The 26,928-nt window shown below is 42.1% G+C and overlaps 1 protein-coding gene across 1 annotated transcript; it reads right to left on the bottom strand.

Moving 5' to 3' along the window:
* Positions 1–24,122: 24,122 nt before the first annotated feature.
* Positions 24,123–24,815, bottom strand: LOC126537711 (uncharacterized). Its single transcript, XM_050184802.1, has one exon. The coding sequence runs from the start codon at positions 24,813–24,815 to the stop codon at positions 24,123–24,125; it is 693 nt and encodes a 230-aa protein (XP_050040759.1).
* Between the last annotated feature and the right edge of the window lie 2,113 nt (positions 24,816–26,928).

The raw sequence follows: 26,928 nt of genomic DNA, 5'->3' as shown, positions 1-26,928 counted from the left end.
TGTTTCGAAACAACTCCTATACTACAGACAATTTTATTAGCCACTAAAAGATGCTACGGAAAGACCGGTCGCCCTATCTGTGTACTAGCCGCACGTAGATAACGACGTCGCCATATTTTCGCAAATAGCTTTAATTGGCATGAACTATTCCATGTCTTCGATAATTTTACAGTTGTACGGTCGAAAGTTACTTTGTGAAAGAAACAATCAAACTGAAGTTTTCAAGAAAAACCAATAGACAATAGCTTGCCAATGGGTGCAACTGCCAAGGAAATTTCTACGAGTCTCAATCGTTGAAGAAGAGGGCACTTGCTTAACAATACTTCAAATTGACGGTGGCACTGTCCTGCGAGGCGCAGTTCACAAAACGATTATCAATACCTGCACAAAGCAAAAAAAATGAAATGTTTGTATTCCATTGTTTGTTTATGATAAACTTGTTCAACAGAAGAAGTTGCTTGCTCTTGACAAGTTCTGTCAGTCGCCTTTAGCACATGCCGTATTCATAGCTGAATATTGCTGCCACAAATCATGCCTTAATTATGGCCTTGAGGTTTATGAGTCTGGGTTTAGTTCAGGAAAGTATGCTGTACGCCAAAAAAAATAATAAGCTCATTGTAATATAAATCGACAGAATTTAAGCGCTCGTCACTTATGGTTCTTTGAAGAATAAGTACAAATATTTTGAAATACTCTAATTGGCAATTCTGTAACAGAGGGTTGGAAGCTTTATGGTTGGGGAAGATTGATAGAATATACCTGTTGCACTGTGACTTCATGTGCAATGTGCGTAAGAAGGTCACGAATATGCACTTGCGTTTCGTGCCTGATACCGGCTTTATGCTTTATTTATTCAATGGCGATGTCGCAATCAACGGAAGGATATTCGGTAGACGTGACATCAAGTTGCGTGCAATTCGCAGTGACGAAACATTGTCTGATGTTCTCAAAGGCCACAGCTTTCACACACAAGATGATTATAACTTTCTTGAATGCAATCGCGCATTACGAATTCTCGTAGGTGCGATCTTAGTTTTGGCGTGAATCACGTTTCAGTTCACTCAGTCATAGGGGTTACTTCTAAAACCGCATGTAACAAAATTATTTTCTGCTTACCTGTCTGTGTCTCGTCTGTGTTTCATCTTTGGCTAACCAGTCTTTCCTCTTATGTCAAGCAACGCGCTTAGCCATGATGAATACGACGCCCCACAGAGATTACTAGCTTCAGCAATGAAAAGCGCTCGATCATCATTTGATGTCCCGTCAAGCTTAGAACCGGTGAGCACGTTGATTGAAATGTTGAACGGACGGCGTATGGAACTGAATGGCCTTTGTCCAAAGTGTACCTCACGCAAGCTTTTCTCCCTTGGCTGAAAGTTGATGTCACGTACTTCTGCGCACCGATACCGACCCACGCTTTGGCACAGGAAGCGCGCCATAGTGTTAAGCAATTTTCGAAGCATTACATTCAGATCCATTTTGTTCCCTTTTCGAGGCCTTACACCGCCGCTTCATATCAAACTAAGCTTTTTTATACGAATGATTTTATGACGTTCCAGTTTTATTCCTTTAATAATCTCGAACTATCAGAACGCAACGAAATGCAAATACATTTTCCAGATATAATTTTATCACAGGAGTTTCAAAGGTCTTGCGACTGAAGCTTTGTGTCAACCTGACTAAAGTTGTGTTGTTCATAATGAAATTACACAATAATAGTGGCATTTTAAGCATGCAGGCACTAAACACACCTATATGTGCACTAAGTTAACGTCTTAAAACAAAGGTGCCCATACCGATTGCTTCAAGTTGCATTAGCTGTCTTTGATTGGAAAGTATACCAACGAACATGCGTGGTGGTACTCAGATAACATGTCTTATTTTAGGGCACTCTAGCAAATTGAAGAAGTCACTGCTTCACATTTCAGCATATTCATTCACGCGACTACTTCCAACACACTAATTGATTGGAATGTACACTCACATGCAGGTGAGTTTGCACGTTCCCAAATGTCTCGTATCCACGATGATTACGTTCATCTGGGAGTTAGTATAGTTATCGTAGAAAAATACAGCATTCTAACGTGTTAGTTGAGAGAAGAAGCACCAAAAACGCCCTACAATACAAAGCCTGGCGTGACAAGAGGCTTCACCATGGAGACAGTGCTTTGACATATTTGCTTCGAATCGATGGAGCGATGAAGCCGATCAGGAAAGGGAAAATCGCGTAGGCATACCCCGCAGTTATGAGCCTATCGCCTGAGCGGTTTGCGCCAAACTGCTAGCGGAAAACACAACACAGACAGCAGGGACGCCACTCTCGACCGAAGCTAATGAGACGGCCAAGGTATCAAAGCCACTGGTTGCCTGATTACAGGGTGACCAAGAAGATGGCACATGTTGCACAAACCGTGTCATAGAGAACATATATCTACGAGGCAACCACCAAGAGCTCGAGGAGAAGCGGTTACAGCCTCCTCGGCATTTGTTTGAAGCCATTTGCATTCCTTGCCTACTTTTGCCGTTTGGAGTCCATCCATCCATCCATCTATCCATCCATCCATCCATCCAATTTAGCGGTGACGTTTCGGAATTCCACTTTCCAGAGCCGCGCGTTCTTTTTTTCATTCTCTATAACTTTTCTAATTCGTATACTTATTTCAGTTTTTTTTTCTTTGTGGTTATTCCAGCAGTTTCTTTAGGATAGTGAAATCTCTCTCGCCACTTAAATCTGATAACGGCGAATGAAAGCAACAGTACGCCCTCACTGCCGCTGCACCGTCGGGCCGTCTGTAAAAGTACGGTAAGTTTATTGCGTTGTTTCTACGCTACATTTATTCCGCTGTTTTTACATGTGCTCGGTGCAACACGCAGGAACGGCGCAAAATACTTACGCGCACCTCATGGTGCGATGCGTGTGTGCTGTCACGCAGCCATGGCGACGCGATGCCTCCTATCATCTTGGCTTGTCAGGTCTACACAGGTGGCGAAAAATGTTTTCGTCACGTGATGCCAACTGCCGAAAACTAGAAAAGAAACGAAAAAAAAAGTTTGGATACGTGTCTCATCCAAGCACCCCGCGTAGTCATTGAGATGTTACCGCAATGCCGCGAAGACGCCCGATTTCCGAACATTACTGTGAAGCTTTCTGCCGCATAATTTTTGTCAATTTCTACACTTCTAAAAACAAATCTTTGTGCACTTTATCTGCTTTTTGCTCCAACCCTTTGTCTATAGCGTATTCAACACAAAGAGCCACTGCATGTTTCATTACAAAAGCGTGGCGTCAGCGGAGATGTCACTGATTACCACGGAAGTGGGCTATTCCACGTATGCTCTCCATTACGTTCGCGAGGAGCCCCGTCTCTACAACGTTTACGATTTCAATTAAATGAAACAACGTCAAAATATACGTGAATATATACGGACACAGCCGACAATTCTTTTAAACCTGTGCATAAATACGACTTCTCACATGATGCTGCAACTCGCGCTACCAAGTTTTGAGTTTCTAACTCTCATCGGTGACACAAACGCACACTCATACAAGCACCAGACGCAAAGAGAAATGGCATCTACCCCGACTTCGCACAACGTATGGCTCCCAAATGTTGCATTTCCTGGTTCCGAACACCCTTAATACAAACAAATGGTACACAGAAAATATGAACCTAAACAGAAAAACAATTGTTCAGCAATTTTTTGAGCATGTGGTGGGTTCAAACCCAAATTAGGCTAATAGTGTTTTTTTTTGCCATTGTATAAAAAGAAATGCTGCTGTGTATTGTTTGAACTTGATATATTATGTCGTAGTGTTGAAATGCAATTACGTTTTACTCCTTCTGTTTCTGCTATACCGCTGTATTATGCTTTTTTGTTACTTCTAAGTGCATTGTATATTTGAATTTTTACTTTGTATTACATTAAGTTTAATTGTAATTCTGCATTGTGTATGGTTCTTTGATTCATGATGTATGTCCAATTGTACTTTTTTTTTCCTTCACTGCTGCCATATTGTAAATGGGCCCCGGACCCCGTTAAGCTGCTTCAAGGCAGCTTTTTGTCCCCGGCCTTTTTCTCTTGGAGAAATAAATGAATCTTGAATCTTGAATCTTGAATCTATTAGCGGTGTCCTATTGAATAGTGCTATGATTAAAGCAGTCTCTGTAAGAAATGTTAACAAAGAACTCCCTTCAGCAACAGAAGCAAACAGTGCAATAATGATTACTCGCGCATGTTCGCGAACGAAAACTGAAGGAGACTTCAAGAGTGGTCCGCGAACATATGTTGTTCGGGGAATTAAGAGTTGCGCTTCTCTCACATATTCGGCTATAGTGACCGTTTCTTTTAATTTCTGTATCAGAGTGTCTACTCCAACATCTCCGTAATAGCGAAATGCTGCCGCAAGGACGCATTTGCACTAATCACATGAGTGGATCCTAGGCGGGCCGCAGTTAGAAGAAGACGCACGCGTCGCGATTGTATATCACGCCGAAGATAACCGAATGTGATGACTTTTTCTTGGTGGGCAACAATGCTATCGAAGCAGATGCAGTATTGGTTGCAGCATTGATGAACATGGCGACATACACCATGGGCTGCGCCAACTCCGGCACGCTTCACTGCAACATATAAGAAGTTAGCGCTGACGCAAGGAAAGCAGGCATTTAATTGAGCATGCATATCCCCAGCCTAAATTAACGTGAAACATACAAAAGCCAATGAAATGCGTCAGACCTACTTCCATAAAAACGCTGCAGGAACCGTCTAACGTACCTGTAAAAAAGTTGAATGTGGACATCGGACCTATACCTTTAGCCACAACCTTTTTTTTTAATCTGGTGTAGAGAGTGTACCCACGTTAATTTCACATAACTGCACACCTATTCAGGATCTGCTTTCTTAGGTGATCTATCATTGTACTCTCTAGATGTTATAATGGCGCACAATTTGGCACGCATTTAATAGCCTCTATGGAATCTGTGAGCACCGGAATATTTTCAATGTCTTTATAAGGCAGTGACATATTCTGTATTACCAGCCTGTGCTGCCCTACCGTGGCCTGGGCATGGCCGAAAACTGGCAGTGCGTTTGCTAAAGGTTGATCGGCACCGCAGGTTGCCGAACTACTTACTCCAATGCTTCGCGACTGCCCTTTTCTTCATACATCTCGCTCATTTCGGCGTCTGACACAGGGAAACAGAGATGTAATAAACTAATAAAGCTTTACCTGGACATTTTGAGCGGTCATGTCCACTTTGTTGGCGCTTGCGTCATGTCCCTGTTTTTCTTTCTTGCTTTTCTTGTGGTGGGTGGAGCGGGGGGGGGGGGGGGGAGAAAGTGATTGCTCTTTGTCGCAAAGTCGGCCGGATCATTCCGTTGTTGCAAACTTATTCTGTGGGCCATCGTTCCGGCAGGAAAATGTCTTCAGACGCATCAAACTTACTCAATCGGGTCTAGTCACAAGTCGAACTTCAACACATGACCGCATTTTCTATAGTTGAAATTCCATGGTCTCTCATATTCTGCCATATTGTTAAATTTTCTATCTAAGCAGCTATTAGGTTTTTTTTCCAAGTGAGACTAAACACCCACCGGCTTATTAAAATCTCAAATATTGTGACTTTTGACAATTCGGAGAAATCGAAGGCCGTAAATTCATAACACAGGAATATTTCTTTTTTTTAATACATGGAACAAGAGCTCGGTAGCGTAGCGTCAGGTGTGTAGTTCACAGGCTGTAAGCCGGCAAACCAACACGCCTGCATTGGTTCGTTCCTTCCCGACGATGCCAGGGTGAATGAACCTATCCGCGCAGTCCAGGTAATATTGCCGGTTGCGTTTACAGTGTTACCCCTTCGGGAATAAATGCAGCCAGAAGAATTGACTCAACACGCCGCTGGCTTGGTCAGGTTCATTAGATACCCTCAATAATGCACAGGGTGGAACAAACTTGCGGTGAACTTTCGAGAGCACCCATGGCTCCACCTCAGCATCTTGCGGGGAGCCCAAACTTTCAGGATCCCAGGCTACGAGCGGCTCAGGTGCAAAAAAAACGTGCTTCGATTATGTCCTCGGTGGCGGCAGCGCGAGGCGTGCAAGCGGAATTCCTGCGAAAATCACTTTGCGTGCAGGCGCGAAACGCCCGTCGGCGTTTCTGCTCCCGTCTTGGGAAAACTTGAGAACTGTGAGCGAATCGGTTGTTTGCCGAGCAAACAACGCCGATGCCAAGTTGATCATGGCACCGAGTACCAAATCTCCATTCTTATGAACGCACTTAGCGACTGATGAATTTTCAAACATGACCAATAACGGCCGCGAAATAGTCACTTTAGATTGAGTCTGCCTAAACGGCAGCAGTGATGGTTTAACAAGAGTAATCTTGAGTTCGGGGTTAACTTTTATTTCCCCTATAAAGTACGTGTTAAACGCAGAATTGATCGCATGAGACATTCGCTCGAGCAATTTCGATAGAAATCCTTGTATTTGACAGAGAGAGGTGAATTAGAAGCACTATAGGAAGCATGATGTTAATTTAGGGCCGCATGTTGTTCTACAAATGTTGCCTAAAACTGTAAGGTATGAAAAAATTGATTAGCAATTTTTTTTTGTTCATATCTCCGCACGAAAATCTGTTATCGTAATTTTGTGGCCTGTGTCTGTTAGAATTTACAGTGAACAAATTTGATTGAGAAGCTAGCAGCTCACGTTAAGTTCCTACGGTGCTTAAATGTTCACAAATGTTATAGATATGAGTGAGTGGTACATTTTAAAGCTTTGTATAATACATCAATTTGGTCCGCTCTCTGTGCATGGATACGTGCAGTTTACAGAATCGGCATGTCATTACTTTTTATGTAGTATTATATAAAAATATATAATTTAATGCAAATTTAATAATATATTTACAAAATAAAACACAATAGGTGGGCTCTTTTCTATCTCTCATTTTTGAACTCTTCCGTAAAAAAGTTATTTGGTGGGCTCTTTTCTATCTCTCAATTTTGAACTCTTCCGTAAAAAAGTTATTCACCTGAATAATTTTTTTTCTTCGTAAATGGGAAAACCTCATGAAGTTTGGTCCAGTAGATACAGCTTGATTGAATTTCTTGGTTGCCATGTATTTAAATAGGAGCTCCAAAGCGAACGCTTCCTCTTAAGTGCTACGTTCGGCGCATGAAAGTGGTCAACGAGTCTTCATTCCGCTTTCGCGAACAGAAGCTGCGGCTGGGCTGCGATTGATGTCCCGTGAGTGTACTTTGCCCCTGTGGGACTCAAATGTTTTCACCATGTGTCGGTTGCGTTCGTTGTCTCCGGACATACGGATGCACCTCCAGCCTGGATTACCACGACGTGAACAGACCATGCTTTACCGTCTGTGGCTAGGCGTTGCGTTTACAAACGCCTATGCTTTCCTCACAGGAATGGCCAACAGCCCCACGTGCGACACATGTAACATCGACGAGACGCTCGCACACATTATCTGTGTCTGCCCGCGATACAGTGCTGAGAGACAAGTGATGTGCAGGGTACTGGACCAGCTGGACAATCGTCCACTTTCAGAACTAAAAGCTTTAGGCCAATGCTCCGAAAGAACATCCGCGTTGAAGGCCTTATTCGCGCTATTAACGTTCTTGCGGTCTACGGGGCTTCACGACAGACTCTAAGAATGCCGCCCCCTACCATTCTGTAGTGTACGCGCTTTGTTCGTGCTTGTCTCCCTTTCTTTCTATCTCCCCCTTCCACTCTGTTTCTCTTTTTATCCCTCTTAACCCTTCCCCCTGCGCAGGGTAGCCAACCGGAACTACCTCTGGTTAACCTCCCTGCCTTTCTCGGCATTATTTTCTCTCTCTTCTCTCTTCCCATATTCAGGCAAGTCTACACTGTAACCTGCATTTTCTAAAAAGATAAATCAAAGGACGCACTAATCTGTCTGAGTGGCGTCATCTTCAACAGCACTCATCTCTTCACCACGGACATGCGTGCCGATATCATCGATTCTTGAATCTTGGCTCATGCATCTCGGCTTCGGCATATTCACCTCTCTAACAAAGATTTAGTTAGTTCATAACTGAATAATTTGCTGAACCATGCAGATGCATACGGATATTGAGGTTTTCTTTAAAGCAGTGCCTTTTCATCTGCATATACGCCATAATGTTTCCTTTTTCTGTTGCGTAGATATATACTTGCCTCCAATTCGCGAGACAAACTTTAGCGGTAGACTTTGCAGCAGACTAAGGATCACGTGTTACCTTAAACGTCCATTTTGGACACGTTGGTGTAGTTTCGCCTTAAGTAACGGTGCAAAAATGACGGTAATAAGAAGGAAAAGATAGTTTAGAACGGTCCTGCGCCTAACCTGTTGTTTATGGCGTTGTTGTCAGTCTGATTGTGGAAATGTTGTTTCACGTGTCTGCGTATGAATCTGCCATCTAATGTTAGAAAATTATGAAAATGAAGTCTCATTGGTTAAAGCATGACTTCAAGCAGTGGGGTCTCCAAAGACAAATTAAAAATCGTACTTTGTGCTTTTTTTAAAAGCAATTGCACTTTCTAAACTTCGTTTAGAACTTCGTTTAGAACTTCGTTTGCGTGGTCGCATTTCTATTTAAGTGAGATGCATTTTCAAAGTAAGGCCCAACGAGAGAAAAATGAAAGGGAAGACTTTTGGCGAAGCGGTCAAGCATAACGGGCAAAAGCAGGGAATCAGATCGATTCGAGGTGTTTGCAAGAGCCAAACGTACAGTTTACCGCAATAAAAGCGAGCGCCTTGTATTCATAACGACCATGCGTTCGGCAGTAAGGTTGGCTGCCTTGGACAGTAGAGCTTGGAACAGTATTTAGAATACGTGGCCTGCCCCAGATTTCTGTGCTGTACGTTTAAACAAGTAATTTCACAAACTTTCAGATACATGAATGTGGTCACGCTCAAGCACTAACCCATATAGACGCAATACGTTGGCTCCACGTCATTCATAGCGTGAAGCAGCTTTTGAGGGCCTATTTCTGTCAAGCGCTTCGTCAACAATATCGTTTCTTTCAGAGATGTAGTCTCATCCCCAGAATGCCGTCGCCGGGGAACAAGTTTGCATTTTATGGAAAAAATGGCGCAGGCGTCTAACTCCGGTAACTAAAGAAGGTATTCCAGCCAGTGGTGAAATTTGCGCCTTCGCTCATCCATTTTTGAAGACCCTGTTCTGTGACTTCAGTTCAATGTCATATTCGTAAATCCAGGTATCGTCTCGAGGTAGTGATTATTTCAAAAAAGAATCATCGCATTCGCTTGAAGTTTCCGAATGAATGCAACATATGCTCAGCAGTCTGCAGTTGCGACGCCATCTCATCGCAAACCTTCTATATTTGGGAATTCCCCGTTAAAATACCCACGTTAATGGACGACTTTCACAAAATAATTGCTTCTGCTATCATTCTAACAGTCATTAGAATGTCGCTGTCCTCAAGAGGCCGATTACTATCGATGTTTTCATCTTGGCACGAGATGGAGGAGTGCCCTCATGGTCACTCTTAGGGTCTAGTATCATTCCATCAAATATTGCAACTACTTGTAGAAAGTTTTTTTCTTCTTTGGGGTAACATTTGCGCATGTACTTTGCAACGTCTGATGGCTTTATTGACCATTCCCGTCGAATTTTAAAGAAATGTTGTATTGATTCACTGCTCCATCTTATCGTCGATCAATTGTGACCTACTAAATATGACCTGCACAAAAAATTCATGCACAATATTTTGCGCTTTCATACTGAAGTGTGGCTGACGCGAAAGTTAAACTGGGTTCTATCAAGTAAAGACAGCGAGAGAGTGGTACCAGTACCCCTCTCCGATTTTGGTTCTGTCACTGTGTATTTTTAGGAACAGACTTCGTATTTCACTCCACAAATATTGAAACCGACGCTGCTCCGCATGTATAAAAGTAAGAATAAGCTAAAATATTGTGCGTAATATATTGATGTACATAGCGCTCATATATTTCAGAAAAAAAGGCATTCTGTAAATTTTAACTCTGCTTGGGTTCGGTAGGACAAGTTCGTTTGCGAAAATAACAGCATTATGCTGGCTTGTTATGACAGATAACAGTTAGGTCAGCAATTACATGAACTACTATGCATCACCCGATGGAAAAGTGTATAAAGGACTGTTTCTCAAAAAGAAAATAATATATACCCGTTATGTATTTTAGTGCCTCAGAAATAGTTCATTATTTTTAATTATTTCGGGAAGAAAAAGTGCTTTAGATGCGCATTGATCAAAGTGTATCAGGTGTTCAGAATCATTCAAAGATCAATGGTAGGCTTTATTCTGGTTACAAATTTTCCATTGATGACGCATTTCAGATTATTACTAACTTATAATAAATGACAGTTTATTTGTTGATGTGCTTATTATTTGTTAACTAATTTATTGAATAATATACATTTCAAGAGCACATGCGCCGGGGACTACATGAGGAGTGTATGCCAGAAACAGTGGAGAGTTGAAGTTAGGTTGAATGACTTGTGAAAGATTCTTTAAATGGCAGCCTTGAAAGGAGAAGTATTCGTTGATGACCTGTGAATATTTACGCGATCAGTAAAGAAACTTATGCAAAATACTGAGCCAGGAACATTTAAGGCGGGAAGCGAGGGCATGATCATGGAGCTGTTCTTTTAATTCCAATATGCTATTATTGTCTCAAAAGAGTTGAAGAACTGATTGAATCAATGTGTTCAAAACTGAGTTTAGGTAATTATTTTGGTTCTATTCATGTGTGTTAAGTACACCACTGCCCTATTCCAATTTAGGATGGACAAAAGTCGTGCACGCTATTAAAGTTACACAAAAGCGTGTGAATGAAGATTTATGGCCAAGATATTCAAAGACGAGGTTACCTGCGTTTTCATTTATTAGAGTTTTACGACCAGGTGACTTCATCATAGATATGAACACCTGAGTATATATAGGTGTTAGGGACAATTATAGCTACAGTTATGCAGTAATAGCGAGCACACAGTTGCAACGGCTGTCGAAGGATATTATTGATGTCTCGCAGACAATTATGGAAATAAGCCACGTGATACATTATCTTTCGTGCTATAGAAACAAACTACTTCTTATATAATTGACCCAGACTAACCCACACAAAGAAACGAATATATTCAGAGCAAAGGAACATCACTTAAGCTACATCAATATTTACATTATATGACGATAGCTTATTTAAAAGCAAACCTTTATCTAAGTATCAGTTATTACCATCGTAAACAGTAAGGCATCTGCCTATCCTAGATATATTTCTGTTGTTCAGGTAACATTAGCAGGCCATCACACGAGGGAACGGTACCTTCCGAAACAACAATAAGCGAGTCCGAATATAACCAATTCGAAAAACAAGCTAATCATTATTTATATCAAACTGGTGACCCTTCCTCAGTTATACTCGTGGAAAATGAGTTCCTCATAATGAAGTGTACATTAGATATATTGAACTCCGAGCGCCCATTGCTAGCGCGATTACGGCCTCGAATATGGGGGGGGGGGGGAGGGGGGCTCTCTCGTTCGACATTCAGATGCAATTTTGTCGACGCATTTGCTGCGCTCGCACTGTGCCGAAATTCATAGAAGAGTAGAGGCAGGTATATGCAATCTTACGCATCGAGAACGCAATACCAAATGACGCTACGAAAGATTTAAGGGCACAGGCAATGATTGCAGAGCGCTACGCTTAGTCTTGTTTTCAATAAAGAGGTCTATATTTTTTTGCTTGTTTACTTTACTCTGGACTACTAATTCGTATACGCATCAGTTGCCCTTTTTTATGTAAACGGAAACTTTGAAAATCACGTCTGGGATGTAGAATACTAGTATTCCTTGATCTGTGTTACTCTGAGAGGCAGACAATATTTGCACAATAGATCGTACTGCGCAATTTTTGAATAATAAAAAAAGTATCACAGTCCAAGTTACCTAACTGATTTATGACACATATTGCAAGTTGCGAAGAGTAGTGGCTGAGTTCGCAAGCCTTATCCATTTAGAATAAATGCATAGGCTAACGCTACCCTTGAGATATGCGTTTACAAAACGTGCGAGGAAATACATTGGGGTTGGATTTTTTTTAGTACTTCAATAGCCTAAAAAGACCTTTCTTAAAGAATTACATCAATCAAAAGTGTATCGTAAGGGAAAGTGTCATGGTCATGCACATCAGAACTGCTGCTCATTTTAAGGTGCATCCTTAGTGAATGCGCTTCATAAACACATTGGCCTCATTCGCAAAATTTGGTAAGTAACTTGGTAAGTAACTTGGTAAGTAACTTGGTAAGAAGTTGAATAGCGAAATGTCTTTAAATTTTCCAACTATGTATTTTGATTTGTTATTGGAAGTAATGTCCGTCTTTTGGAATAATTCAAATGAATGAGTATATTTGTCACATATGCCAAAGGCCATATTAATGATTTGTCCTAGCTTCAAAAAGCACCAGGAAAAAAACGAAGGCTAAAAAGAGTTCGTTTATTTTCGTTGTCGGTAAGTATCGGTATGACGAATCAACTGACAAATTAAACTGTTCGTAACGCATGAGCCTATTCTGATAACCTGGTTAGGCTGTACGCAATAGGGAGCCTATTTGCGTGTAGGAACCCTATACGCGCAAATGCAAATTCATGCAAAGAGCCTCCAGCGGCCAGCCGCGCGGCAATTTCCTGTGCATTCGCGGGCTTATTTCATGCTCGGAAAAACACCTTTGATGTAGCAGGTATTGAGTTTTGAAAATGAAATTACACAACGCAACGCAAGACGCTGCAACGACGATGACGGCATGACCAAGGCAGTTCTGCTCAAACTCATGGACGGTATTATGCACATCATTTCGTACTCCCAGCCGCCTCGACTTGCACTATATGCAGTGCCGGTTTACAGTTTGTCCTGTAAAGGCCGGTCGCACAAGGCAGCTTCATTTACCAAAAACCGCAACGTGGGGGTAGATGCAATGACCTCCTGTAGCAGCAGCAAGCTTGGCGAATGAATAATGTTTAATTTTTGAAAAGGCGCTTAAAACGACGGCCTCTCTGATGTATTCGCCTTTCCAAAAGTAAAAGAAAGCTTCACTGTATTATTGATCAAAGAACACTGGTTACAATAGAAAGGGATAAGGTGCAATCACGTACTCCTGGAGATGGGCAAACAAACCTGCGAAAACTATAAAATTTAGTGTTTTCTCTCTAATCATATCTTTTACACCCAATAATATCTAGAAAGGAGCCGTATCATTGGAACGACAGTTAGAATACGCATGGTTGTTAAGCGATTCGTTCCGCTTTTCGAACATTCTCGACCGCAGTATGTACTGTAAATTAATACCGACACAGCTCCCATGTACGACGGTGTTTTCATTAGTAGGCAATTGACACTATGAGTTGATACAATTTGATTATATTTGACAGCGGATTTTATGCCCTGCAAATAATAGCTTCTGTTCAAAGAAATTTAGGTAAGATATTTACCAGATAAGTATAACACTAAACACAATGGCAGTAACCAGAGAGATTTTCTTTTAAATCACAGATGTGACCTAATAAACATATCTGTGGTTCGTTAAATACAGCAGTTGCGACAAAGTAAGGTGCCTATCGTGATGCGCGGGAAATTCCGTGTGGTTGCTCTACATACATACCCGTCTACATATTCGTCCTAATGGCATGGAACCATTATGTCTTGGAGACCCACAACATTTGTACCTTTATTTTGACCAAACTGCTTGCACCTTAAAGCAGTTTCATTAGTCTGTCTTTTGCCACCACATGATCTACAGCACTGCTTTGCGAAGCAAAGCTCCCCCTTTTTCTTGCTATAGCACTAGAACTATGCCAGGGCGACATATTTCAATCAACCATAAATTTTCGGTAGCGAAGCTCCTAGGCGCCACAACGGAGGTCTTCGGCCCGTAACGTATGGGTCACGCGATTCTCGAGGTCCGGCATGGGAGAACGCAAGCAAGGAATTTCGCTTGCGGAGGCTGGACAGCCCAAGTGGAGAGAGTGGCTGTCTTGGCAGTGGCCCTCGCCTCCTGAAATCATGGTTTCGTGGCCCTGAAATATTTCTACTTCGGATATTATTGAGCCGATTTGAAACATTTTTGCGGCAGAACACTCCCTAGTGGACATGCAACAATTTCTAGCGTGTAACCGAAATTGGCTATGTGGCCTGGTTAGGGGCCCTTTAACGAAGGAGCCAACAGAAAAACACTTTATGCAACAGCTGCGAATGCCTCTGCATAGCGTCAATAACAGTAGTCACAGGTTCTAGATAGCAAAGTTCAATGTTCTAGATTGCAAGAGGCAGTTAGAAACAAAAATTCATAAGGAATGTTTCAGGTTGCTCAAGGAACCGATGATTTCTTAGAGGCTGCTTTCTTCATTACCAGTTATGCACATACCTTTCAATAAGGCACACAATTCCCGTAGCGTGTTTCAGGATCATGGGATCCCTAATATTTGCTCTTAGCGCACATGAACGCAGAAATCTCCAACGAATGCCAGTTTTCCTAATAGCCCCTCACAGAATAAATAATAAAAGGCAATAGCCCGAAAGCCGTAAACAAGTTGGCGTGTACTGTATTAGGCATATCTAAATTTTCTACCAACTCCTTTAAAAATTAACGGTGCCTTGTTGAATTAAAAATGCAAAAGGCATGAACATAGCCCACCAGAGCTTCCATATCGACGCTACTACGGCGCAATTGTTGAAGGCACGTTTTATTTGCTTAGGGTGGCACAATAGCACAATTCACTATATCCGATATTTTATATTTGAACACTACCACGCATAAGTGCTGCTTGAATTTATGCTTTACACTTTTGTTATGGTGTGTGACCGCTATATTATGCTCCTGGAATTTTTGACATTTTCTTGCTATGTTTAGAAAGTGAACTCCGAACTTCACTGCAGTGCCCCAGTATCTTACACGCATTGCCGCGGCGCTGAGCCGACCAGCATCCGGAGCAGCTAAAGACGGGGAAAAAATATATCACAGCCACAGAGCCTCAGTACATTCGAGACATAATCTGATTAGGTGTGGTGGGCGTAGATATCTCCGAAACAAGAAGCAATTTCCTCGTACGTTATTCTGCGTCGGCCAATATGCAATTCACCTCTCGGATGCCTTCCCATACAGAGAATGCTGGGCGAACAACGAAGCACAAGGAAAAAGACTGAGAAGCGAAGTAGGACTGAAACGAAGCGAAGCGAGAGCGATGTTAGCATTGTCTATGCGTAGACTTAACTCGGTATGTTATCGGCAAAGAACCCTACAGAGGCATACGGTTGCGCTTCTTTAATTTGTATCGTTATTTTAAGACGAAAGTAGCTTCGAAAGCTTTTCTTCTTTGTATAAAAGACGTGAAAGTGTATTTTTTCTGGAAGTAACTTCCCATCGAGGTCTTCATGAGAAAATTATTTATGATGATGATGATGAAGTCACTAAGTAACCAAGATAGAATGTAACTATACAACCTCTGCAAGCCGAGAAGAGTTGAAAAATACACTCTGTATCAGGCGCAGTTATTATTATATATATATATATATATATATATATATATATATATATACACTCTGTATCAGGCGCTGTTATTATTATTATAATATACATGCGCGATTTGAAGGTCACGTGTTGTTAAAATAAATAAATAACAAACAAGTATTTGTGCAGTTGTTCAAAAGCAAGAGATCAAAGGTACTCATATAATTTCAAACGCCTTGCATATAGGCAATTCACAATGCGACATATTGCTTGCATAAGCTTCATATTTCTGACAGGCGACAAAAGTCAACTGCCAAAGAGACATACTTCCATTTGGTGAGCACATATATAATAAAGAAACGCAAGCGATGTTAACCGTCGAAGGGTAGACACGTTGAATCAGGAATCCCATGTCTTTGTTATTCGCTCTATGGACAAATGCTCGCCACTTGATGCGTATAAGTACATGTGGTTACAAAGACCAAGATATTCTTTTTGTTGTGTGCAACACTCATACCGTGTTTCCATCGCCATTTGTACTGTGAGGAAACTCCTTAACCTGTTCCACCACAGCGAACAAGAGATTTCAGTAACTGACATGCACGTTTTTCTACGTTTTCAAAATTTATGTTTATATTTGAGATTCCAAGGCAATAATAACTTTATAGGTAACCTTACACTGTAGATATGCTGCGAAACCAACCAAACCAAACAAAGCAGGGTCGTTCGGACGAGCAAGGCAAAAACCATTAAGGGTCGTAGTGTAATATATTAAGGGTGCCTTTACAACATAAACGGTCATCATAAACCCATCAGCAACGTCAATACTAATACATATCGTGCTTATAAGTGTTGCAGTTGTATGCATTTTATATTACGCTTTGAAGCAATAGTCAATAGGCTTTGCTTTCTCTACAATTTTATTCACGCTCCGTAGCTCATCGCCTTGTTGGAACTAATACCTTCGTGATACAGTTGCGATGTGGTAGGGCACATTAGTATAAACACGTATTTTACGCGGTAATATTGTTGAAAACAAAGTAAAGCCTACACAAATTATTCCGAACTACGTCACCAAAAATGATTACCTGCTAGGCCAATATTACATAAGAGAAATGGCCACTGAATTATTCAATAATTCAAATAATTCCCTGAATCTTGTTCTTAAGTGGGAAAGTAACGATAGGTGCTTAAATTAAACGTGGAATTGAATAGTCATAAAGATCTTCCTCCTCGTTTTTACACTTTGAAATGGCCATACAGAGCGAAATAACGGGCCTCAATTTATTTGCTTATCTTACGTCATTACGCACACAGCAAAGCGAAGGGAGGCTCGCAGTGCTACTTACCGGTGAAGTAGCAAAGTGGCGGAAAATGAAGCTCCCTTATATCGCATGATAAAGCTTTCTAATCCGCCCCATCTGCCGATATGGTTAAGCGTCCTATGGGGCGGAGTTCGTCTCGTCTCGCCTTCCAAGCGGTACACTGATTGCCAGATGTCTTTCCCGAGATTTCTTCGTCGCACGTTTTCGGCTAGTCTATACAGGCTCATCACCCTACAGCCGCGCTACCAGCTTACTCTCGACGGCGGACTTGCTCTTTATCGTGACCTGTGAATGGATCCGCGACCTTGAGTTTGGATTAATGATGTCACCAGCGTTCTTACCATCGTCGGGGTTATCAGCGAATGTTGTCCAATAAAAATATACTGGAAAAGATTAAGATGAAGGAAAAACTCTGGGACTCCCTGGCCAACAGAATAAACGCATTAGACACACCATCTTTTGGGTACCGGGGCACACTGAGATTGAGGGCAACCAAAGGGTAGATAGGATCGCTCGCGAGCATACAAACCGAGCGGACCTAAACAGAGATCCTGAGGGCCTCATGACAGTGATCCCAACGTACTCTGACATACTAAATTACCATAGAGGGACGAGGATCAGATATCCCCCGCCTCACAATACACTCACTCAAGAACAGGCAGTTTACTGGCGAAAGCTGCAGACAGGAACTTTCCCAAATTTACATAAACTATACAAAATGTTCCCAGGTCAATACAGGGACACATGCCCGTGGTGTGGCGCAATACCCACACTTTATCACATCACATGGGAGTGCAATACGAATAAGGCATTCCACAAAATAGAAAATCCGAGTGCGGAGCAGTGGGAGAGCGTGCTCTCCAGCGGCGACCCTAGCCTCCAACGGAGGCTGGTGAATCATGCCCGACGAGCAGCCACGCTCAGTGGTGCTCTGGAATAGGGGCGCCAACCATGCAGGCCGGAGATCGGCATCAACCAATAGAAGATGAAGACATCCGGCCCGACCGCTGAATTACTCTTTCTAGGGCAATAAAGTTTACTTCCTCCTCCTCCTTTGTCAACAACCAATATGATTATATGGAATGCCGTAGTGAGAAACTGCAGAATAAGTTTGACTACCTTACATTGCACACAAATGTATGTACACGAGTGCTTTCTTTAATTGCGTTCCTCCCTCATTAAAATGCATCTTTGAAGGCTTCGAACCGTGCCAGTAGTTTCATGATTAACTGAGAAGCGCCATAGCCACTAAGAATCCGCGGTGGCTGAAAAATAAAACAAAGATGATGACTGGTTTAGAAGTGAATCAGTACCTACACAAGCACAAAGCGTACTATTGTATTAAGGCAAATATCTGTGTTATTATTACGTGCAATCAAATACCAATTGCTGAGTGCCGTTCAAAATCTTGGAATTCAACGATGCTTCTTAGAATGTTTCTATATGGTTACTCATACTTCAAGCCTAAAAAAATATAGAGCGGCCAGTTTTTAAGCAATTAATGCGGTATCAACAGCTACTGCGCATGCGATGCCTGTCAAATATTACCCCATCTCACGAAGTTCAATCTAAAAAATAATTGGGAGAAGCACCGCTCGATGTTCAAAACGAACTGGTTTGAATTCTTTTTGCTATGCCAATTTATGTGTGTTTTCTCTGGCTTCGGCAACTTTCCTCGGCACCTGTGCTATTTTATGATGTTACCTTTATCGTTTTCACAACCTCGCGAAGCAGTGTTCCGGTTATCAGTGGCACTTCATCTACATATATTGACTCGTTCTTGAAGAACACTCGACCTTTCGTTGAAGTATTGCGTCCGAGTTTTCAAGCGTCAACCGAGCCCACGAAAAAAGAACCTAAGCGCTAGCGCATCTATCGAAAGTTGTTCGTCTGGTCCTTCCCTGGCGTCCGCTAAAACAGGCGCCAACGCGTGGAGAGAAGCGTCCTCGTCTGCTTTCTAATTCAGCAAATGAAATCAAAATGAAATGAAATGAAATGAAATAGCAAATGAAAACACGAACGTATATAACGAACGTATAACACCAATAAACCCGCATCTATAAAAATAAATGTGCGTGCTTACCTTTCGTCAAGATGGCCACCGAACAAGCTTCGCTGATCTCACCTTCAGAGAGTGGAATGGGTCATGATATTTACTTATTTATTTATTTATTTATTTATTTATTTATTTCACGTTATTTTTCTGCATAGAGAAAAAGTATTCCCTTAGAGAAGCACAACTCCTTATGACGTTAGAAGTTTACGCTCACCTATGTTCATTGGCACTTTGGTGTGTGACCTGTAAACGAAACTACGTGACTCTTGGCCCATAAGGTGTCATCGAGGTGTTATGATGCTAGCTGTGACGGCGCAACATTCAGCTGCGCTTGTATTAAAAATTGACAGATGCCGTTGCCCAACTGCACAGCACGTAACGTGCTACAACATTGGCATGCTTTCTAGCGGGTCGATCTTCTTCTGGCTCCGAAACCCTCGATGACGACGGACCTTTCCAGCGTCGTTCTTATTCCTTACAACATTTATGATTCTGTATTCTGGCTTTTCATGAATGTGCACCAAAATATTCCAGCGATCAAACAACCTAAGCAGCGATTTGAACTTATGCATCCTTGTATAGCGTTCTTTTTTGTGTTATTTTATGCTTAGAGTGCTTTTGTGCTGAAACTAAATACTAGGCAATTTTTGCTTCACCGATAGACGCCCTGGACCCCGACATGATTCATTGTCGTATACCATGATAGCGGGCGCCTTTTTGACGCATTCAAGACATTTGCTAGAGAGCAATTACCCAACACTCTCCCATGGCGCAAAAAGTGCAGGATACTATAAAACCTAATTATTGTGTTTGAGTGGCTGAACGCTGTATATCATAGGCACGTCGAAAGCGGTTAGAATAAAAAATAACGATATTCAGCATCACTTTTGAACGAACATTGCCCGTTAGTTCTGACGGCTATTGCAGTACCTATGAGTAGCTAATTATGCAGACGTCCATATATATTTTATCATTTTGAGAAAGTTGTCATAAGCTGCTTCGTAACAAAATACTAAACATGGAAATGTTAAAAGTGGCCTTTTTAGAGAGGTGTTTGAATCTCTCCTTTTACAGTAAATCTGTTAGCCTGTAGTTGGTCTCGATTTTTCGCGGCGTCGTCATCCAGAATAAAAAAAAAATTCATCGATTGAATTGAATTGTGAATGGATTCTTTGGTTTAGCCATAGAACATGCAGCACAGCATTCGTTTCAATAAAAAAAACAAGCAGAAGGCAAGCATCCAAGCCACATAATTGATGATAAGGCTCTCCTGCTAACAATTCGAAGCATCAAGCTCTCCCTGCATAAATTTCCCGGCAAATATTACTGTTGTTTCGCAAGCTGCCGGGGCGATGGCAGCTCGCGGTGTGGGGACTGACGTCACTAGCCTTTCATATATAAAAGAACAAACCTAGCAACTGATTTCATGTTGTTGCAGTACCGCTTTGGGTAGGCAACGTATAGTTAGGACTTCCGAAGAGCAGCATGAACACGAGGAGCGGCAGAGTGAAAAGAAACGGCAATACGACGAGCGGCGACCTGTTACCTCTGGTCGCGTTGCCACGGAATTCCAGCACAAGGGAAGTCCGCATGTCCACATTACACTGTAGCTGAATAATTCGTCGAAGGTAGAATTGAAAAATAAAGCATTACAAACCCCTCTCAGTAGTTGTTGGGCCGGTTTTCACCAGCTTCTGCGGACATCGACTTTCTCTGGGCCGGGATGGTGATTCAATTTTTTTTCTACCGACCAGATTACGATATAATGAAAATAATGAAATGGTAACATTTTCTAGGAAACAATTGGTACCTCGCTTCCAGATCCATACCAGCAAGCTCTTCTCTGTTGCACAGAAGAAAACACACACACACACACACACACACACACACACACACACACACACACACACACACACACACACATAATCAATCAATCAATCAATCAATCAATCAATCAATCAATCAAATCTTTATTTCCAACGACAGTTGGGGGTCCCTTCGGCGAAAAGCGGTAATAACACCACTTGAACATACCTAAAGGCCCACGTACATGACAGCGGTATTACGATTCATACGTTGAAAAAACAAGTTTACAGTAATCAAGTAGAAAATGCAGTTCAAAAAAAAAAATTTAAGAAGAGGTTGTGAAAATACAACAACGGAACAATAGAACAAATAATGTCAATATATAAGTACACTCCAGAACAGTTGTACATTATAGTTGAAATATTCAATGTTCACGTGAACACACATCATAAAATGACGAAAATAAACGTGTTACAAGGAATAATGAAACATACTTGATCATGTTCGGGCAGTACAAAAGACATTAGAGAAGAGTTAGAAAAAATTCACGCATTTCTTTTTTTGTAAACGTAGAAAAGTTGGCGTCTTTCTCTTCATATTTATTAAGTAGGGACGGCAGTGTGAATCTAAGAGACTGCAAAAAATAGGTCGTGCGGGAACGAGGAACAAGCCACTTGTCGGTGCTGCGGGTGCGTGAATCAGTGTAATACATGCTTATATTAGATAAATCTTTAATAAACACTTTGAATTGTTCGTTTGAAAAGAAATAAGCATACATTAAACGAAAGTCGAACATGCGTTTCACACTGAATATTTTATAGCGGGTAAACAATGCAACTGTAGAACTATTGCGCGGGACGTTTGCAATATACCGAAGTGCTCTTTTCTGCAATAGGTGAATTGTATTTATGTTACTAAGGGTTGTGGTGCCCCAGACTAACAGGCAGTAATTTATATGGGAAGAAAACAGAGCATGATAAATCTGAAGTTTAGCATTTTCTGGAAGAAAGTGCCTACATCGTGACAGAACACCAGCAGCACGTGATAACGATTTAGTCAGTGATTCAATAGGACACGTCCATGTCATATGAGCAGAAAAAGTCACGCCCAGAATTTTATGTTTTTCCACTATTTCGACGGGTATTCCCTCAAGTGTTAATGATTGGTTGACGTTGACTTCAGTGCCTCGGGATCTGAAAAAGACAGCTTTTGTTTTTGTCGCATTTATTCGTAGGCCATTAGCTCTAGACCATTGCAGCAGATCTGAAAGTACACTTTGAGTTCTCGCAACAATTTCAGTTGGATCTTGTCCAGAAACAAAAATACTAGTGTCATCCGCATAGAGCAGGAATGAGGCGTCATTGTTTATCTTAACAATATCATTTATGTAGATATTGAAGAGCATTGGTCCTAAAACGCTTCCTTGAGGTACGCCACAAGAAATGGTTTTAGAAGATGAAAAACAGTTAGCAATGGAGACGCATTGTTTTCTCTCAGACAGATACGAACTAAATAGTGAATTAGCTACACCACGCACCCCATAAGCACTTTATTTCCCGAGTAAAATGTAATGGTTTAGGGTATCGAAGGCTTTGCTATAGTCAATGAAAACGCCCAGCGTAAGCTTTCTTTCTTCGATGTAATTAATTATCAGTTCTTTTTGAGCTAACAGTGCAGTCTGTGTAGATTTACCACGTTGAAAACCGTGCTGATACTCCGAAAGTATATTATGTTTGTTGAAGAAGCTATTTACGCGGCAGAATATTATCTTTTCTAATCCCTTGGAGAATACAGGAATTATAAAAATTGGTCGGTAATTATTAGCATCATTAATATCTCCACCTTTAAATATAACAGAAACTTTTGAGACTTTCATGAGATTTGGGAAACAGCCAGACTGAAAGACTAGATTAAACACGTAGGTTAGACAAGGAGCAAGGAGGTCAATTACGTGCTTAATCGCCTCTACCTGAAATCCATCGACATCGACAGCTTTACTGTTTTTTAGAGAAAGAAATGTGCATACTATTTCTGCTTCATCTGTAGGTGCGAGAAAAATTGTGTCAGTATTATGGTAATTAATGTTAGTATGAGCAATGCTTCCCAGTGGTTGCACCGCATTAGCAAAGTGCTCACTGAAGTGCTCGGCTAGATGCACACCGGAAAGTTTGTTCCCGTTAATGGTTATTTCCGTTAATGTATTCTGACCCGCTTTGCGGTTCAGTGCCTGATTGATGGCTTTCCAAACTTGGTTTGGGTGCCGTCGACGGATGTCAGAAAACATGTGGTTATAGTAGGAGGCCTTTGCCTTTTTCAACGCGGCAGTTAGTTTGTTTCTGCAAGTTTTAAAGGCTTCAAATTCCTTAATATCGCGTGTGCGCAAAAACTTCTTAAAAAGGCGACCGTTTTTCTTGATCATTTTGATATGCTCGCGCCCTACCCAAGGTTTTCTTCTTTTTCTGTTAGCTTTGGTGCTTACGTAAGGAAAAGATGTGTTGTAAAGACTAGTGAATATAGATAAAAATTCACGATAGCTCTCATTTGGGTCTAGCTTATCGTAAACAGAAGACCAATCTTCCCTCAGCATACGCATGCGGAATGAAGTCATATTTGTGCTAGACATACATCTATGTTTAACGATATCCTGGCAAGTTATTTCATTTTCAGTAGTCTTAGGAAAAGCAATAAAGACAGGACAGTGGTCACTTACGCCGGCGCATACCGTGCCAGCTGCGCTTACATCAGTGTCTATGCTGACGATAAACAAGTCTAGTATGGACTGGCAAGTTGTCGCTACGCGTGTTGACGTGGTAATGACGTTATTGTAGCCACAAGCGTAAAGTTTATTAAGGAATTCCCGGGAGGTCAAATTATCCTTGAGAAGGTTTATGTTAAAGTCGCCACCTATTAGAGTGTTATACTGGTGAATTGTTGAGTATTCTAACATCTCCTCAACAAATTCCAGGAATACACTCATATCACCAGACGGTGGGCGGTAAAACGCCACGTACATGTTAATATTGCTCTTTATGCAAAGCACTTCATAGTCGGCAGTAATGCACGTAAATTCCGGGATTATGTCGCAGAGCATGTGTTTTTTTACGTGCATTGCCACTCCGCCACCACGGCGACCACTTCGATTGATAAAATAATGGTTGTATTCAATCATATTTAACATGTCGCTTCCTTCGTGATACCACGTTTCAGTCAACATTATCACATCGAACATGAAGTTGAATTCATTAAAGAATGTGCTTAATTCATCGAGCTTGGTGGCGGCGGAACGTACATTGAGGTGAATGGCAGTGAAAATGCCCTGCGACTGCGCCGGAAGTTTAAGTTCACATGGCAGACAAAACTCTTGATTCAGCATCGCGTGTACAAGAAAATGTAACACAGATTATAAGCATAAGTACCCTACGCAATCTTGACGAGGTCAGAATCTGTTTCAATGCGCACCACCTGACTGGACTGTGTCTTGCGCGCGAAAATCTTCCCATTCTTAGTCCACACAAACTGCCACTGATTCTCCCGTTTTCTTGCAATTGCCTGTGCAAGCAGCCGCTTCAGTGTCGGACAGAAATGCTCATTCACGAAGATTTGGGCTTCGCTGGAGATTCCTACGTCACGATTCCGAATGCGGCTCTTGCGGGCTTTCTCGACCACGTGGTCCCGCTTCTGCTTGCTTTTGAACTGAACAATAACGTTCGTTTTGCCCTGCTCACGAGTTGGTACTCGGTGGCAAACTTCTATATCATCAGCAGAAATGGGTCCGCCAACGACACCACCAATCTGGCCTACAAGATCAATGATGTTTTCATTCTTCTTCTCAACGAGCCCTTTTATTTCCACATTCGACCTGCGAGAGTACTGCTCCCCCGGAACAACTCGCTTCTGCAGCTCTACAATGATTGACTCATTTTCACTGCATTTAGCCTTCAGCCTGTCATTTTCCTTCCTTAAGCTTTCTCTCTCGGTGCGCCCTTCCATTAACTGTTGTTTCATTGTTTCAAATTGCTTTTCCATGAATTCAAGTTCCTCTTTCATTTGTTTCATATCGGAACGAAATTCGCGCAGCTCAGAACGTGCATCCCGTTCCTTCTGTGACATCACCAAGTGTAGAAAGTGCAAAATGTGCAAAAATAAATACAATAAGCAAAATGACACAGCAAGTTGGCAGCGGTGACAGATAATAAAAAATAATAAAACGCGTCTGTAACAGACAGAGAAACAGCACCAACCTGTAGTAGAACAACCACTCCGATTAGCCCTGCGCCTACTGGCTGTCACCGCTGCCAAATGCTACGATGAATGTCGAGCGCTTCCTTTTCTATTCTTGCTGATGCACTGTGGGTAGCTTCCGGGTGATGCCGATGCGTTGCCTTTCGTAAACCCTCGGTGAAGGGCACTTTGCACCTAGCGGTTGCCCCTAGCCATATATATATATATACGAGAAGAAAGGGGGTTAAACGAGAGGCCCCATTTTTATTAGTCATATCATAAGAAGCCAACAAACACTGACACCAATGACAACATAGGGGAAATTACTTGTGCTTAATAAATTAAATAAAGAAACGATAAATAAATAGAAATTAAAGCGGATGAAAAAACAACTTGCCGTAGGTGGGAACCGAACCCACAACCTTCGCGATGCTTACCAATTGAGGTACCGCGGCGCCGTTTTCCCATCCACTTTCTTGGGTATTTATGTGCCCTAGTGGAACCCTGGGAGTGTTAGCCAGCGCCACCACTCACAGACGTTGGCGGCGGACGTGGCACGTCCTTTCTGCCGCAGGCGTCACGAAAACGTGATCTTTTTAGGTGAAGGCAACTGGTCAATAAACGAACATATGCTACCTGAAGGCATCAATGTTGCCGGATACGAGACCCTCATTATGTAATAAACGAGAAGAAAGGGCGTTGACCAAAGGGCCCGATTTTATTAGTCATATCATAAGAAGCCAACAAACACTGAAACCAAGGATAGCATGGGGGAAATTACTTGTGCCTAATTAATGAAATAGAGAGACGATAAATTAATCGAAATTAAAGTGAATGGAAAAACAACTTGCCGCAGGTGGGAACCAAACCCAAAACCTTCGCATTTCGCGAAAGTTGTGGGTTCAGTTCCCACCTGCGGCAAGCTGTTTTTTCATCCACTTTAATTTCGAATAATTGAGCGTTTCCTTATTTCATTATTTAGCCCAAGTAATTTCCGCCACGTTGTCCTTGGTTTCCGTGTTGGTTTCCTTTGATGTGACAATACATATATATATATATATATATATATATATATATATATATATATATATATATATATATATATATATATATATATATATATGTTACGATATCATGGAGCGATGCTCAAGAGACGAGCCGCCGCGAGAACCACGAAGAAGTTGGTCGGTGCCCTTGGCACGAGCGAGTGTCAGCCTGGCTGCCTGGCTCCAGTGTAAATAGCGTGTAAATAGTATCTTTCATTTGTGTCTTTCCACACGTAACATTTCTGGTGGAGGTAAGCGATCCCCGTCCTCACCACGGAACTCCGAAGTGGTCGGCACACCGAACTTGTCACCATGCCACCCGGTGACGAGCCCGCCTCTGCAACGGCTTCGGCTTGTCCGACGGCTCCAATCGTCACAGTTGCCCCACACCGTGACCCATGCGTGTTCTCTGGCATGCAGGGACAGGATGTCGACGACTGGATCAAACTGTATGAACACGCCAGTGCTAATAACTGGTGGGACCCAACGATTATGCTCGCCAATGTCATCTTTTATCTCGGCGACACCCCACGCGTGTGGCACCAAACGCATGGTGACGAAATAACCAGTTGGGACAGTTTCAAAGAAAAGCTACGGGGACTGTTCGGCGACCCCATTGGGCGCAAGGCTGCCGCGAGAAAGGCTCTTGCATATCGTGTTCAGTCATCTACAGAGCCATACGTTTCCTACATCCTCGACGTCTTGGCTCTATGCCGTAAAGCTGACGATAGTATGTCCGAAGCAGATAAAGTGGCATATGTTCTAAAAGGCATCGACGACATCGCTTTCAATTTGCTTGTTTTCGGCAACGTCTCGACTATAGACGCCATTATAAAAGAATGCCGTCGCCTTGAACAAGCTAAGAGCCGCCGTATCTCACACCCCATTTCGCGGCTACCCAACACTGCTGCTACGTCGACATGTGAGGGTCGACCGCGTCAGACCTCCACCTGCGA

Source organism: Dermacentor andersoni, chromosome 4, assembly GCF_023375885.2.
Source record: "Dermacentor andersoni chromosome 4, qqDerAnde1_hic_scaffold, whole genome shotgun sequence".
Taxonomy (NCBI): Eukaryota; Metazoa; Arthropoda; class Arachnida; order Ixodida; family Ixodidae; genus Dermacentor; species Dermacentor andersoni.
Note: the sequence above shows the minus strand (reverse complement) of the source record. Positions and strands in the feature narration are given on the sequence as shown.